Raw genomic sequence first — 16,447 nt, 5'->3', positions numbered from 1 at the left:
GTTGGCTCAGTATGCAGAGCATGTGAATTTTAGTCTCAGGGTCATTAGTTTGAGCCTCATGTTTGGTGTGGAGCCTACCTAAAAAAAAAAAAAAAAAAAAAGGGAAAGAAAAAGAAACACAGAATTGTTTGGTGACATCAAGAGCCTACTTAAGGTTGGAAAGCGGGACATGGTCACTATCTTTAATATTAGTGGATTTTATTTAGTACTGTTCAACAGTCTGGGTACAAAAGCATAAGATACAGACAACTGACTTTGTGCAGTGTTGAATTTTAACAGGAATGTGGGAGGAAATACACAAAAAGATAGAGTAATGGACCGTTACACCTAACATAAATAGTAAAGTGAATTAAACAGAAGGTGGTCTGGTAAGAATTTTAGGATCAATTATCGTCCTAATTGCTGTTATTTATTTTGCCCACAAATCTATAATTTGGGTATTTATTTTGCCCATGAATCTGTAATTTGGGTAGGGATCAGCCCAGGCCATTCATTGCTGTTCCACATCACCTGGGGCAGTTGGCTTGAAGGAAGGGAATCAAAAGATGGCTGGATTCCAAGATCAAGTGTCCAAGAACACCTTGGAAATACTGTATCATCTTTGATGACTGTGGTAAACAAAACAATGGTTCTTTCAATGATGTCCACATAGTAATCTCTGGAACCTATGAATATTACTTTATATGACAAAAGGAACTTTCCAGATATTATTAGAGACTTTGAGATGGGAAGATTATACTTGATCAACTCTGTGGGTCCAATATAATCAAAAGGTCCTTAGATGGAAGGAGGAAGGTCAGAGTAAGAAAGATGTGACAATTGAAGCAGGGGTTGGAGTGATGCTTTGAAGATGGAGGAAGGAGATATGGGCCAAGGAATGCAGGCAGCCACTAGAAGTTAGAAAAGACACGAAAATAGATTTGTCCCTAGAGCCTTCAGAAGGGACACAGCCCCACCAACATCTATTTTTTGGCTTCATAACACTCATTGTAGACGTCTGACCTCCAGAATTATTATATAATAAATTTGTGTTCTTTAAAGCCACTAATTTTGTGTTGTTATAGCAGTAAGGCAGGGTTTCTTTCTTTTTTTTTTTTTTTTAACGTTTATTTATTTTTGAGACAGAGAGAGACAGAGCATGAACGGGGGAGGGGGCAGAGAGAGAGGGAGACACAGAATCTGAAACAGGCTCCAGGCTCTGAGCTGCCAGCACAGAGCCCGACGCGGGGCTCGAACTCACAGACCGTGAGATCATGACCTGAGCCGAAGTCAGACGCTTAACCGACCAAGCCACCCAGGCGCCCCGGTTTCTTTCTTTTTTAAAGGCCAAATAATATTCCATTGTATGTATTTCCTTTATCCATTCATCTGTCAGTGGATGTTTAGGTTGTTTCCATAGCTTGGCTAATGTGAATAATACTGCAATGGACACAGAAGTGCAAATACCTTCTTGTGATTCTCATTTCAATTCTTTTGGATAAATATTCAGAAGTGGGGTTGCTGAATCACATGGTAGTTCTATTTTAAATTTTTTGAGGAACCTCTATACTATTTTCCATAGTGGCTACACTATTTTACCTTCTCACCAACAACTGTACAATTGTTCTAATCACTGGGTTCTACTCCTGAAACCAATACTACACTGTATGTTAACTAACTTGAATTTAAATAAATAAATAAACCACAAAAAACAAGGGTCCTAATGCTTCCATATCCTAATATTTACTTTTTTTTTTGATAATAACCATCCTAACAGGTGTGAAATATTGTCTCTTTGTGATGACTAGTGATTCTGAGCATCTCTTCCTATGGCTGCTGAACACTTGTATGTCTTCTTTGGAGAAATAACTTCAAATTCTTTAGCAATTTTTACATTATATTATTATTTTGCTCTCGCGTTGTAATTTCTTACACATCTTGAAAATTAACCCCTTTGATGTACAGTTTGCAAATATTTTCTTGAATTCTATAGGTTCTTTTCACTTTGTTGTTTCATTTGTCATGCAGAAAATTTAGTTGGATGTAGTCCCACTTATCCACTTTGCTTTTGTTGCCTGTGACTTTTGGTATGAGAAATCAGCGCTAAGACCAATGTCATGAAGATTTCCTATTGCATTTCTTCTAGCTGTTTTATACTTTAAGGTTTTTGAGATGATTTTTATATATGGTTCGTTCTTTTGCACTTAGATATATTTCTGAAGATATTATCCTTTCTCTACTTATATTCTTGGCACTCTCAACTAGTTTCTGGATTTCTCACAAGGGGAATTTGTCTATGTATTATTGCTGAATCAGTATGTCCGTGGGGAGAAGGCAGGTCCAAGGGTTCTATTCTGCCATCTTGCTAATGTCATGTCTCAGTATGGTATGTTTTAAAATTGCTTTAATTTTCACTTATTTTTGTCTTTATATTTGAAGTGCATTTTTTTTTATAATTTCTATATTTCTTCAGAACTGTGGCTTAGAATATCATACCAACTTTGTACATCAGTTATGTTAGATGACGATTCACCATTTCTACATAATATACTACCAAGTATGATTCTGGGGACAAGATAGAGAGGGGAGAGCAGAGACAATAAATATACCTTAAATAGAAGCATTAATATAACTTCATATAATACAAGTTGAATAATTGGGTAAATGACTTAATGTGTGATTTTATTTCATATTACAAAAATATTAACCAAGCAGCCAGTAGTCAGATGGCAAGCACTCTATAACAAATTCTGTTGAGGTTATGAGCATAGGTTTTCAGAGTGTTACTGAATCTAAGAATTGACTGCAGAGTTTGTTAAAAATGCGTATTTTCAAGCTAAACACCAGATTCTAATTTAGTAGGACTGAGATAGAGTCTAGGAATCCACAAATTGTTGACCAACTTAGTGACCCTGGTAGGAGACAAAGAGATTACTATGGAGTTAGGCATACACTTATTTCTTATTTGAACTGGAAAAATGGATGATGGGTATGATAGAATGAACCTTGTTAGACAATCAACGGAGAGGCAGGAATGGGCCAACGTGTTTTAGCCTAGCTTAAGAGGCTCAGATTAGAAAAGGCCTCCAGTATCACACCAAAAAACCTATGGATTTGAATCTTGAAACCAAATAAGGTTTCAGAGTAGGGGAATAATAATCTGAGTGATTTTTAAAGGAACGTTGATTTGCTGGGATGAGTTGTAAAGATGGAAGGCCAGTGAGGTTTAGAATGAGGTGATAAAGGTAAGCATCAAGGGGAGGTACAGACAATAGAAAAAAAAAGTCGGAAGTCATATTGGTAAAAATGTTGAACTTCCATTTACATATGTAAGCATAGGAAGTTAATATTAAATACATTAAAAATACTCATTACAAACATAACAGTAACAGCAACAATAGCAATAACAGTAATAAAAATAGTAAGAATGAAATAATCTTTAACAGGTCTTTCAGATGTTTACTTGCATCATTCTTGAAACTCCACAGGAGCTCAACAGCAGTTTGTATTGCCTGGAAGAATTATTAAAAAGAGGTGTTAGTAATCTACGTTGAAACTAATCTGTCAGCCATTATAAACTAAAAACAGGCATTTCCACCTTCTGTAAGGCAGGTGAAGCAATATTTTGTACCATAATTATATTTTTTCATTCACCATTAAAAAAAAAGTTTATTTATTTATTTTTGAGAGAGAGAGAGAGAGAGAACACAAGCAGGGTGGGGCAGAGAGAGAGAGAGACAGAGAGACAGAGAGACAGAGAGACAGAGACACACAGAATCCGAAGCAGGTTCCAGCCTCTGAGCTGTCAGCGCAGAGCCCAATGCAGGGCTCGAACCCATGAATGGTGAGATCATGACCTGAGCCGGAGTCTTTAACGCTTAACCAACTGAGCCACCCAGATGCCCCAATATCAATTTTTTATATCAGAAACTGTCAACAAATTTTCACAGTTCATAAAAATGGACAATTTGTGATATGCTGTGAAAGCAAATTCAAAGGAAGATGACACTTATCCATTTATTCATTTCTTACCTTCTTTCAATGGGGTTTTGAGAGCAAAATTTTCTTTACTTTCATGAAGAAAAGCCTTTGAAGGATCAAAGTGTTTGATACCCAGAACTTTATTCAATTCCTCCTGAAGTTTTGTTTCACTTTGTTTTTTCTTAGCAAGCTGAGAGCGGAGTTTTGACACCTCCTATGTAAGAGAAATATAGAAAACAAACAATTACTAAACCTCATGTTGGTGAAATGTGTTATCAGTGTTACTGACAAATTTCCCAAGGTGCTCATGTATCAAACCAAAAGGCAAAAAATCACTACTAGATACAGGCTTTAATACTACAAATTATAAAATGACACTGAACAGGTGTGACAAAGGGGATAATGAGACATTTCAGTCTTTTTGCCACTCTACAGATACAAAGCTATGTTTCCGATAAAAGTTCATCTCCAAATTAAATGCTGAGATGAACTTGTGGCATGATAGCAAGAGAAGCTCCAGTAACCTGCTTCCTAATGAAACTAAAAATTATTAAAAAAAAAAAAAAAAGGCAACCATTTAAAGCCTGTAAAAATGGTTCTAAGGCAAAACAGCCAATGAAGAAACATCTATTCAACCAAATCTACAAAAATATGGTAAAAAAAAAAAAAGGTAAGGGTCTGTGGTATTTGACCCAAGTCTGCTCCCTCTCTCGCAACTCCCAGTTTAGCAAGGTGGGATAGACAGCTGCAGGCAAGAACAGGGCCCTCTGTTTCTCCAGCTCCAACTCAGAGGCTTTTCATGTTGCTGAGGCCACATCCCAAGCAAATGTGGTTGAGAGGTGAAGGATCCTTTCTTCTGTGCAACAGGGGCTCTACCTTAGGTGCTGTGTGCAGAAAATGCTGGGACCCTGATCACCTTTGCTGCCTTGGCTCATAAGGTGATGATTCCATGCCAGAAAAGGGAAGCTGAGAGAACCTGAGGGTGCTCTCCTTGCCCCTCTCCCCCACGTTTGTCAAGCACTCAGTTCCCAGGCCAGATGTCTCATTCAGAGAAAAAGCTTGTCATTTTCTCCTACTTCAGCTCCAGAACCCTGTCTCAGAGATTTTATCTGGGGGAGCAGGGGTAGAGAAGTAGACTATAAAACACATAGTTCCTAATTTCTCCCCAAAGGAACTTCAAACTTCACTTCACTTCACTTGCAACAAACTTCACTTGCAACAGCATTTGGAGAAGTTCAAGCTGGAGGGTGCTGTGAATAACAGTCAAGGTGGTGGCGCAAGGGAGCTGGGAGGTGATTCAAAATACAGGCAAAGCTGTAGGTTTACAACTGGTGAATAAGACAGCTGGGAGAAGTCCTCCTCCAACAAAGGAGCCAGAATTCAACTGGATTAGTTTGAAGAGCAATTTATACTCCAGGGCACTGTTAAGAGCAATAAGTTATCTAGTTTAATGTGTGATGAGGGAAATAGAGGAGACAGCTCTACCAAAATCAGTGTCATCCCAGGGTGACCGTGGACACACTTCAGACTGAACCTTCCTGAGCAGCAGTATCAGAGGCACTACACTACTGGGGGGGTGGGGGGTGGGGGAGGAGGAACAGACTTCACTAGCATAACCCAGCCAATTACTAAACAAATCAACAAGAAAATAACAACACACCTTGAAGGAAAGGGCTGTAATCAAAGGTGCTACAACATATAATCTAAAATATCCACTTTCCAACAAAAAAGGCAGGAAAGCATGACCTATACATTGGAAAAAAGCAGGGAACAAAAACTGCGAGAGTAACCGGATACTGGATTTATTCAAAAACAGTTTCAAAGTAGCCATTATAAATATGTTCACAGAACTAAGAGAACTAAAAAAAAAAAAAAAAAAAAAAAAAAAAAGTGTGAATAGTCAAATTATTAGAATCAGAAATGAAAGAAGGGACATGGTGACTGACCTTACCAAAATAAAAAGGATTACAAAAAAAATACTATGAAGAGCTGTATATCCATAAGTGAGATAACTTAAATGAAACAGAGAACTTCATAGAAAGACACAAACTACTGAAACTCTCTCAAAAAGACAGTATGAATAGACTCATAAGAAGAGACTGGATAATAAAAACTACCCCCACACACAAAAAGCTCAGATCCAGATGGCTTCACTACTGAATTCTATTGCACAGTCAATGAATAATTAATACCAATTCACAAACTATTTCAAAAAATAGAAAAAACAAAATTTTTCCCAACTAATTTTATGAGGTCAGCATTGATACCAGAACCAAATAATACCAAAAATATTGTATGAAACCTGTAGACCAGTATCTGTTGGGAATATGGATGAAAAAAACCTCAGCATATATTAGCAAAAGAAATCCAGCAATACAAAGGGAATTATGCATCATGGCCAAGCAAAATTTATCAGAATGCAAGGTTAATTTAATATCCAAAAATCAGTTAATTTAAGAAATAAACAGAATGAAAGTCACATGATCATCTCAATAGACACAGAAAAGGTGTTTGACAAAATTTAATACTCTTTCATGGTAAAAACACTAAAAAAACCAGGAATAGAAGGAAATTTTCTCACCCTGATAAAGAGTATCTGTGACAAGCCTGCAACTAATAGTATACTTAACAGAGAAAGTGTGAATGCTTTCCCCCACCCAAATCAGGACCAAAACAAGGATTTCCACTCACACCTTCTATTCAACTTTGTCTGGAGGTTCCAGCCAGGGAACTTATTAGGCAAGAAAAAGTAATCAAAGGCATTCAGGTTAAAAGAGAAGTAAAACTATCTCTATTTACAAATGATCATCTATACAGAAAATCCTAAGGAAACCACTAAAAATCTATTACAACAAATAAATGAGTTCAGCAAGATTGAAAGATACAATTTCAGTATACAAAAATCAATTTTATTTCTACACACTTGCCAGGAACCATCTGAAAATGAAATTAAGAAAACAACTTCATTTACAATAACCTCAAAAAGGATAAAATACCTAGGAACAAGTTTAACAAAAGTGTAAAACTTATAATTTCAAAACTCCAAACCATTGTTGAAAGAGATTAAAGATGTAAATAATTGGAAAAACATCCCATGTTCATGGATCAGAAGATGTAACATAGTTAAGATGGCAATATGACCCAAACCTATCTACAGATTCAACATAATTCCCATGTGAATCTCAGATGACTTCTTTGTAAAAATTGAATAGCTGATTCTGCAATTCATATGGAATTGCAAGGGACCCAGAATAGCCAAAACAATCTTGAAAAAGAAGAAAAGTAGGCGGATTCATGCCTCCTGGTTTTAAGGATTCCTTTCCTTTCCCCTTTGCCCTCTCTCCCTCATTTCCTTCCTTCATAGAATCCCAAGTAGGCTCTGTGACATCAGTACAGAGCCTGACACAGGGCTTGAATCCATAGAACCTGAGTCAAAATCAAGAGTTGGATGTTTAACTGACTGAGCCACCCAGGTGTCCCTACCCTTTTTTAAGGTTATTTATTTATTTATTTATTTATGCATGTCTTCTGGTTTTAAAACTTACTACAATCCAACTGTAATTAAGACAGTGTGGAAGCACAAGGATAGCTATATAGATCAGTGGAAAACATTTGAGAGTCTAGAAATAAACCATAAATATGTGGTCAGCTGATTTTCAACAAGGGTGTGCAGATCATTCATTAGAGGAATGAATAGTCTCTTCACCAAATGGCATGAGAACAACTAGATATCCACATGCTAAAGTATAAAGTTGGACACTTAGCTCTCACTGTATACAAAATCCTCAAATATATCAATGAACTAAATGTAAAAGTTAAAACTGTAAAAACCCTTAGAAGAAAACATAGGGATAAATCTTCAAGATCTGGGATTTGGCAAAAGATTGTTAGAGAATAAAGAACAAGAAACAGAGGAAAAAATAGATACATCGGACTTTGTCAAAATTTTGTGCTTCAAAAAACATCAAGAAAGTGAATGTACAGAATGAGAGAAAATATTTTCAAAGACTACATGTGATAAGGAACATATACATAATATATAAAGGACTCTCATAATTTGTTAAAAAAAAACAATAATCCAAATAAAAATAGGCAAAGGGTATAAACAGATATTTCTTCCAGGGAAGATATACAAATGGCCAATAAGGATGTGAATAGATGGTCATTATCAGTCACCAGGGAAATGCAAATTAAAACCACAATTAGGTATCTCTTCATATCCACTAGTATAGTCCGAATGAAAAAGTCACATAACAAATGTTGGTAAAGATATGGAAAAACCAGAACCCTCATACTTTATAGGTGGAATGTAGAAAGATATAACTGCTGTAGAAAACAGTTCCTCAAAAGAGTAAACATTAAGTTACCCAATTACCTAGAAATTTCACTTTTAAGTACAACCCAAGAGAAACCAAAACATGTCCACACAAAAACTTGTACATGAATGTTTATGGTAGCATTATTCATAACATTCTGAAGATGGAAACAAGTCAGATGTCTATCAACTGACAAATGGATAAATAAAATGTGACATATCTAAGCAATTAAATATTATTAGGTCATAAAGAAGAATGAAGTACGGACACATGCTATACTACATGGATGAACTTTGAAAACACTGTTAATCAAAACAAGCCAGCCACAAAAGACCACATATTATTTGAGCGCACAAATAGGAAATATTCAGAATAGGGAAATTTATGGACAAAAAGTAGTTTAGTAGTGGGAGGGATGAATGAGGAGATAAGGAGATGACAGTTAAAGGGTAAGGAGTTTCAGTCTGAGGTGATGCAAATATCCTAAAATTGTGCAGATGGTTGCATATTTCTGAATGTACTAAGACCTACTGAGTTGTATAAAACTCAACTTTAAATGGGTGAATTGTATGGTATGTAAATTATATCTTAATAAGGCTGTTAAAAACAACTTAAATGATTAACTGCTTTTTTAAAGTAATCTCATGACCCCAAGATTAAGAGTCATGTGCTCTACCCACTAAGCCAGCCAGGTATCCCAAATGCTTAACTATTTTTGAATACTGCTTATCTTTATATTTATTTATACCAAGGATTTTGCTATTTTGCAAATAGAAATGGATATGTAAAGCTCTGTGAATTCTTCCAATTACACTGGTGATAGTTTTTGAAAAAAAATTTTAATGTTTATTTATGTTTTTGAGAGACACAATGTGAATTGGGGGCAGGGGGGGAGGGGCGGGGAAGGGCAGAGAGTAAGGGAGACACAGAATCTAGAGCAGGCTCCAGGCTCTGAGCTGTCAGCACAGGCCCAACGCAGGGCTCAAACACACAAACTGTGAGATCATGACCTGAGCTGAAGTCAGACACTTAACCAACTGAGCCACCCAGATGCCCCTAGTGATTTTAAAAAATGTTTAAAAAATGTTTATTTTTGAAAGACAGTGAGAATGTATGAGAGTGGGGGAGGGCTGGAGAGAGAGAGAGAGAGAAAGAGAGAGAGAGAGAGGATCTGAAGGGGGCTCTGTGATGACAGCAGAGGCCCCAATATGGGGCTTGAACCCACGAACTATGAAATCATGACTTGAGCTGAAGTTAGGTGCTTAACCGAATCAGCCACCCAGGTGTCCCACTAGTGATTTCTAATACACTAATGAAGTATTTGGAAAACCTGAGAACATAATACCCATCTGGTCAATGGTCTAAAATAAATTCATAATCAGATGGATTTTCCCCTATAAACTTAAGTTTTCCTGATATCAAAATTCTTTGTTGAACTTAAATGTTATAGTTAGAATAAAAAATACCCCACCCTGATATCTTCAGTAGGACTAAGTGTTATTTTACAAACCGATTTGAGTTGGCTATTTTCATCTTTCAGTTTCACAACATGCTTGATTTTTTGCTTTAGATTTTGATGACCCAGTAATTTAGCATAAGAATCTCTTAGTTTATTAAGCTGTTCCTGAGCTGCACCATGTTCATTCAACAAAGACTGTTTCTCTGCTTCAAAAGCATCCAGTTGTAGCTGAAAAAGAGGTTTTTTATAATTAGAAATGTTAAATTTACTTGTCTCATAGAAACTACAGAGGAAAAAAGAAACTACAAGGAAATTCAAGTACAAGAACATAAAAAACAATGGACGAAAACAGATCATGCTGACATATTCTCAGGTTCTCCATAAATTCTGGCTCTTTCAAAAAAACTTTTGTGTATTTCATTTCAAAGGTCATTAAAGTAGGGAGAAACCCATGGAAAGGCCAGGAGCCAGCCTACTCTGTATATCATCTGCATCATCACGTTATAACCAATACTGCCCTCCCACTCTTTTTAAGGGTGAAGATTAGCCTTTATCCTTTTTGAAGATCAGTTTATTAATTTGAGAAACACTGAGCAAGATTGTAACAAAATAAGCATCAAAAATTTACATAGATTCATTATCAAAAATTTCTATCAGGAGAGCCTTCTAAACTATTAATGTTAAGTCTCTTATGACAAGGTAGTTCTTAGCCTATAGAAAGTGGCATAAAAAATGTCTGCAGAATAATTTTAAAAAATGTAAAGTCCCCTTTAATAGGGAGTTAAATCGGCACTGGAAATGCACAGCAAAATGATCTTTCAGTAAAATCAGGTCACTGTTGTGACTGTGACAGGGAACAAAGCGCCTAAACCAAACACAAGTGAGTGTGGTCCTGACAAACCTGGAAAGGTTTTGTTTTATTATACAGTTCTTCATAAAGGAGATGCCACTTATTCATTTCCTCAGTTAATTCTGCCACTGTGTTTTCTTTTCCAGCTTTTCTGTAAGGGAAAAAAATGAAATTAAAAAACATAGTGTGCTAGAAGAAATAACTGAGGTTATGTGGCAGTCCAGTTCTAAACCTAGATTACCTTGCTTCTTCCTCTTCCAGTTGTTTCCTAAACTCTTCACCTTGTTGCTTGAGTTGGTTCCGCAAATCAGTTATTGTTTTAAGAGAAGAGACTGTGATTTCTTTAATTTCTGCTTCTTTAAGTGCTGATTTGGTCTGCAGATCTAGAAGCATCCTTGGGTTTGAGAGAGGAGAGTCCACTAAACATTTTATAGCCATTTAGTAACTTTCCCCCCTTTCTTTTACTGAAAAAACAAATGAAAAACACAACTCAAGGAACTCTTCAAGAATTGTACCCTCTTAACTGTGCAAATTCTTACTTTGTAATTGAAGATCACCCAAAGCTATAATTCCCTGGATCACTTCTTAGCTGGCTTTCAACATTAAATTGTCTTAACAGTTCTAAGGCTACAAGTATGGGTAGGTTTTATTTTTCCCACATACCTTGCATATTCTTGATTTGCGCTCTCAGTTGCCAATATCTGATGTTGAACGTCCTCTGCACTTTTCTCGGCACTGGCCACTTTTTCCTGAAGTGCTGAGTTCTTCAGCTTAAGATCTTCTATTTCATTAGCTGTTAATGCTTTATAACTAAGTAAAAAGAAAATTAAAACAATATAGTGTTCTGAGGTACTAAGGAGCTTATATGGCATATGCTGTTCATTCAGAAAAAAAAAAAAAAAAACAAGTGCCTACTATGTATATGAAGTATACTTAACATGAAAATTACTCCAAAATGAACAAATTTATGATCCCTGCAAATATGGTCACAGAGTTATGGTCTTATGGTAAGATATGGAAATTCCTCTCCAGGCCTTGGCAAAAAAATGGGAAATAATATGTATAATTAAATTTGTGGTATATGTTATGAAGAAAACTTTAGAAAACCTTAAACTGCAAATCGGGAACATACTTTCTTTGGTGATTCAGAAAAGGCCTTTCTAGGGAATTTATAGTTAAACTGATGTGATGGACAAAGAAAAGTTATCTAAGGATTTAAGGAAAAGTATTTCAGAAGGAAAAGATGCATATGTGTTCTGAGGCAGGTAGGACACTGCATTAAGACACGAGATTGGAGTCTACCGAATAAGGGCGGCCGGCGCAGATGCTAAAGTCATGGGCCAGTAATCACCATGGTGCACATCAGTCCTGGTGAGTGAAAAGGAGGGTTAGATTAAGAACTTAGCAGTCGAGGGGCGCCTGGGTGGCTCAGTCGGTTAAGCGGCCGACTTCGGCTCAGGTCATGATCTCGCGGTCCGTGAGTTCGAGCCCCGCATCGGGCTCTGTGCTGACAGCTCAGAGCCTGGAGCCTGTTTCAGATTCTGTGTCTCCCTCTCTCTGACCCTCCCCCGTTCATGCTCTGTCTCTCTCTGTCTCAAAAATAAATAAAAATGTTAAAAAAAAAAAAAAAAAAAAGAACTTAGCAGTCGAAAGATGTGAAATCTCTTTTGAAGGCAAAATATGAATTTCACTAAACACGCTGGATATTGGGAGAAAGGGAGAGAAAGTGATTAAAGATGACTCTAAGATTTACAGAAAGAGAAGATGGGAAGATTAAGATGCCACTGACTGAAATAAAAAAGAATGAGGGAGAGGTAGAAAGAGAGAGAAGGGAAATCACAAGTTGTTTTAGACAGGTTAATATTACACGGTAGTGAGATATCTGCTTGGAGACGTCAAGTGGGCAGCTGGATATATGGGTATAAAGCTCAAAGGAAAGACCTGGTTTGAAGAAATGAATTTTAATACTATTGGCATACTGATGGTGAGTGAAGTCACAGAGGCTAGAAACCTAAGGTACTATTTCTCAAAGTAGCAGGAAGGGAAATCCCTTCACAAGGTTGAAAACAGCACTAAAGCATAATATATGATATATATGTCATAATACATTATATCACTGGCTGTGGTATTTGGAATCTTGAGGTTCAGGGAATTCAGAGAATTTGGTAGCACAGTGTTTTGGGAGAAAGGGAAAATTTCTGGGTGATGGACTGGTCACTCTGGCTGACATGTTTCTAGAAGTGAGTGTGTGGATTTGTTTGAACAAGTCCTGGGCTTTCACAGGATGGTAGGAGAAGAAGAGTCTCCTTGCGGCTGCACTTCTGTGAATAGTTCTCTCCCCTGAAAGGATTGTGGTAAAGAAATGAAAATAAATTGAAGCAATAAGTCCAAAGATAGAATTAGAAAATGTTAAATTTCCAAATGCCCATCTATTCAGATGGGTGGCTTTCTCAGTGTCCTTTTCTCCTGTGATCGTTTGCTCCCACCTCCTGCTTGCAATAGCAGTATAATGAACAGTTTGAGAACAAATCATTAAGTACATATGCACGCATATACAACTGTGCTTTGAAGATAAAGCAAGTTTGAATTCATCAAAAAAGGACTAAAAATTTCTGTTTTCTGATAAGAGTCACTTCGTATTTTGTTTTCTATTAAAATGTATTTAGTTTCAAAAAAAAAAAGATCATTGGGGAAAGAAAGTACCATTCAATGAATGGGCATTAAGCAATATGTTCTCCATATGGAAAAACAAAAATAAATTTGATCCCAGTTTTACTGCACTCAGAAATTCATTCTAGATGGAAAAATGAAGCTTAAAAAAATAAGTTAATACCTTTTGGGATAGAAAGTTTTTTTATAATTTTTTATATATAAGCTTTTTACAGAAAAGGGAAGGCGGATTATCTCCAGGAAAAAAGCCATTTTATACTAAGTACACTGGCAAAATTGAAGAAATCTAACAAGCTGTGGAGAGGAAGTAGATCAATGGTTACTCGTACAACGCTAGTGAGAGTGTAGAGTGTACAAATTGTTTTGTAAAGCAATTTGGCATTAAATTTTAAAGTTGAGCAGTCATAAATGTATGGTTTTAGAGTAATTCTTATTCAAGTATACTAGGAGACTACAAGAATATTAGTAAAAATACTATTAATAGTAACAAAAGAATCTACCAAACATTTAAAGAAGAGTTAATACCTACTCTTTTCAGTAATTAAACTTATAAGAGGACGAATAACTTCCAAATTCATTCTGTGAGGCCAGTATCACCCTGATACCAAAACCAGATAAAGACACCAAAAAAAACCCCAAAACAAAACAAAAAAACAAAGAGGGAGAAAGAGGGAGAGGGAGAGAGAAGAAGGGAGGGAACTACAGGCCAGTATCTCTTATAAATATGGATGCAAAAATCCTCCAAAAATTTTAGCAAACTGAATCCAACAATACATTAAAAAAGTCTTACACTACAATCAAGTAAGATTTATTCCCAGGATGCAAGGGTGGTTCAATATTCACAAAACAATCAGTGTGATACATCACATCAGTAAGAAAAAGGATGACAATCATATGATCATTTCAGTAGATGCAGAAAAAATATCTGGCAAAGTACAACATCCATTCATGATAAAAACCCTCTGCAAAATATGTCTAGAGGGAGCATACCTCAACATAATAAAGGCCATCTATGAAAAACCCACAGCTAACATCACATCATACTCAATAGTGAAAAACTGAGAGCTTTTCCCTTAAGGTCAGGAACAAGACAAGGATATTCACTCTCACCATTTTTATTCAACACAGGACTGGAAAAAGTCCTAGCTACAGCAATTGACAACAAAAAAGAAGTGAAAGGCATCCAAATTGCTTAAGGAGAAGTAAAACTCTATTTGCAGATGACATGACACTATATATAGAAAACTCTAAAGACTCCACCAACAAAACTAGTAGAATTGATAAATGAATAAATAAATTTTTAGTAAAGTTACAGGATACAAAGTCAACGTATAGAAATCTGTTGCATTCCTATATACTAATAATGAAGCAGCAAAAATTAAGAAAACTACCATTTACAACTGCACCAAAAACAATAAAATATCTAGGAATGAACTTAACCAAAGAGGTGAAAGACCTGTACTCTGAAAACTATAAAACACTGATGAAAGAAATTCAAGACAATGCGAAGAAATGGAAAGACATTTCATGCTCACAGTTTGGAAGAACAAATATTGTTAAAATGTCTATACTACCTGAAGCAATCTACAGATTTAAAGCAATCCCTATCTAAATACCAACAGCATTTTTCATAGAACTAGCACTAACAATCCTAAAATTTGTATGTAACCACAAAAGACCTCGAATAGCCAAAGCAATCTTGAAAAAGAAAAAAAAAACACTTGAGGTATCACAATTGCAGATTTCAAGTTATATCACAAAGTGCCAGTAATTAAAACAGTATATGGTATTGGCATAAAAATACAGACACATAGATTAACGGAACAGAATAGAAAACCCAGAAATAAGCCCACAATTATATGGTCAATTAACCTTTGACAAGGGAAGAATGAATACACAGTAGGAGAAAGACAATCTCTTCAACAAATGGTGTTGAGAAAACTGGATAGCTATATGAAAAAGAATGAAACTGGGCCACTTTCTTTCACCATACACAAAAATAAATTCAAAATGGATTAAAGACCTAAATGTGAGACCTGAAACAATAAAAATCCTTGAAGAGAGCACAGCATTAATCTCTGACATTGATTATAGCAACATTTTTCTAGGTATGTCTCCTGAGGCAAGGGAAATAAAAGCAAAAATAAATGATTGGGACTATGTAAGAATGAAAAGTTTTGGCACTTCGAGTGAAGGCAACAGTTAACAAAACTAAAAGGCAGCTTACTGAATGGTAGATGCTATTTGCAAATTACGTATCTGATGAAGGGTTAGTATCCAAAATATATAAAGGACTGATACAACTCAATATCCAAAAACCAAATAGTCTAATTAAAAAAATGAGCAGAAGACATGAACAGACATTTCCCCAAAGATATCCAGATGGCCAACAGATACATGCTCAACATCACTCATTATCAGAGAAACGCAAGTCAAAACTACAGTGAGATATCACCTCACACTTGTCAGAATGGCTAATATAAAAATAACACAAGAAATAACAAGTATTGTGAGGATATGAGAAAAAGGAATCCTTTTGCACTGTTGGCGGAGTTTGCAAACTGGTGTAGCCACTGTGGAAAAAAGTATGGGGGTTCCTCAAAAAATTATAAATAGAACTACCCCATGACCCAGTTCACACTACTGGGAATTTACCCCCAATATATAAAAATACTCATTCAAAGGGATACAAGCACCCCTATGTTTATTGTAGCTTTATTTACAACAGCCAAATTATGGAAGCAGGCTAACTGTCCACAGATGAATGAATACAGAAGATGTGGTGTGTATATATCTACACACACACACACACACACACACACACACACACACACACACAGGAATATTATTCAGCCAGAAAAAAGAATGATATCTTGCTATTTGCAGCAACATGGATAGAACTAGAGTGTAACGCTAAGTGTAGTAGTCAAAAAATACTTGTACACGAATACTATACGATCTCACATGTGCAATTTAAGAAACAAACAAGCAAAAGTAAATAAATGAATAAATAAACAAGACAAAGCAAGAAACAGATTCTTAACTATAGAGAACAAACTGATGAGTTACTAGAGGGTAAGTTGGTGGGAGGGTATGGGGAAAATAGGGGATTGGGATTATAGAGTACACTTATGATGAAAGAAGCAACAAAAAAAGGAAAACAACTCGAAAGTCCAAAGTGAGAATGGGTAA

The 16,447-nt window shown here is 36.0% G+C and overlaps 1 protein-coding gene across 1 annotated transcript in view; it reads right to left on the bottom strand.

The window, feature by feature from the left end:
- Window positions 1–375: 375 nt before the first annotated feature.
- The window catches only part of HMMR (hyaluronan mediated motility receptor), a 41,655-nt gene continuing 25,583 nt past the window's right edge, over window positions 376–16,447 (bottom strand). The window contains exons 13-18 of the mRNA XM_060634940.3: window positions 11,249–11,395; window positions 10,827–10,979; window positions 10,637–10,736; window positions 9,787–9,963; window positions 4,012–4,174; window positions 376–3,491 (exon numbers count right to left, since the gene is read on the bottom strand). Coding sequence (XP_060490923.3) covers window positions 3,472–3,491; window positions 4,012–4,174; window positions 9,787–9,963; window positions 10,637–10,736; window positions 10,827–10,979; window positions 11,249–11,395 — 760 coding nt within the window. The 3' untranslated portion in view covers window positions 376–3,471. The remainder of the gene's footprint in view (window positions 3,492–4,011; window positions 4,175–9,786; window positions 9,964–10,636; window positions 10,737–10,826; window positions 10,980–11,248; window positions 11,396–16,447) is intronic.

The sequence above is a fragment of the Panthera onca genome, chromosome A1 (genome assembly GCF_046562875.1).
Source record: "Panthera onca isolate mPanOnc1 chromosome A1, mPanOnc1 haplotype 2, whole genome shotgun sequence".
In the NCBI taxonomy this organism is placed as follows: domain Eukaryota; kingdom Metazoa; phylum Chordata; class Mammalia; order Carnivora; family Felidae; genus Panthera; species Panthera onca.
This window is presented reverse-complemented; position numbering and strand designations above follow the sequence as displayed.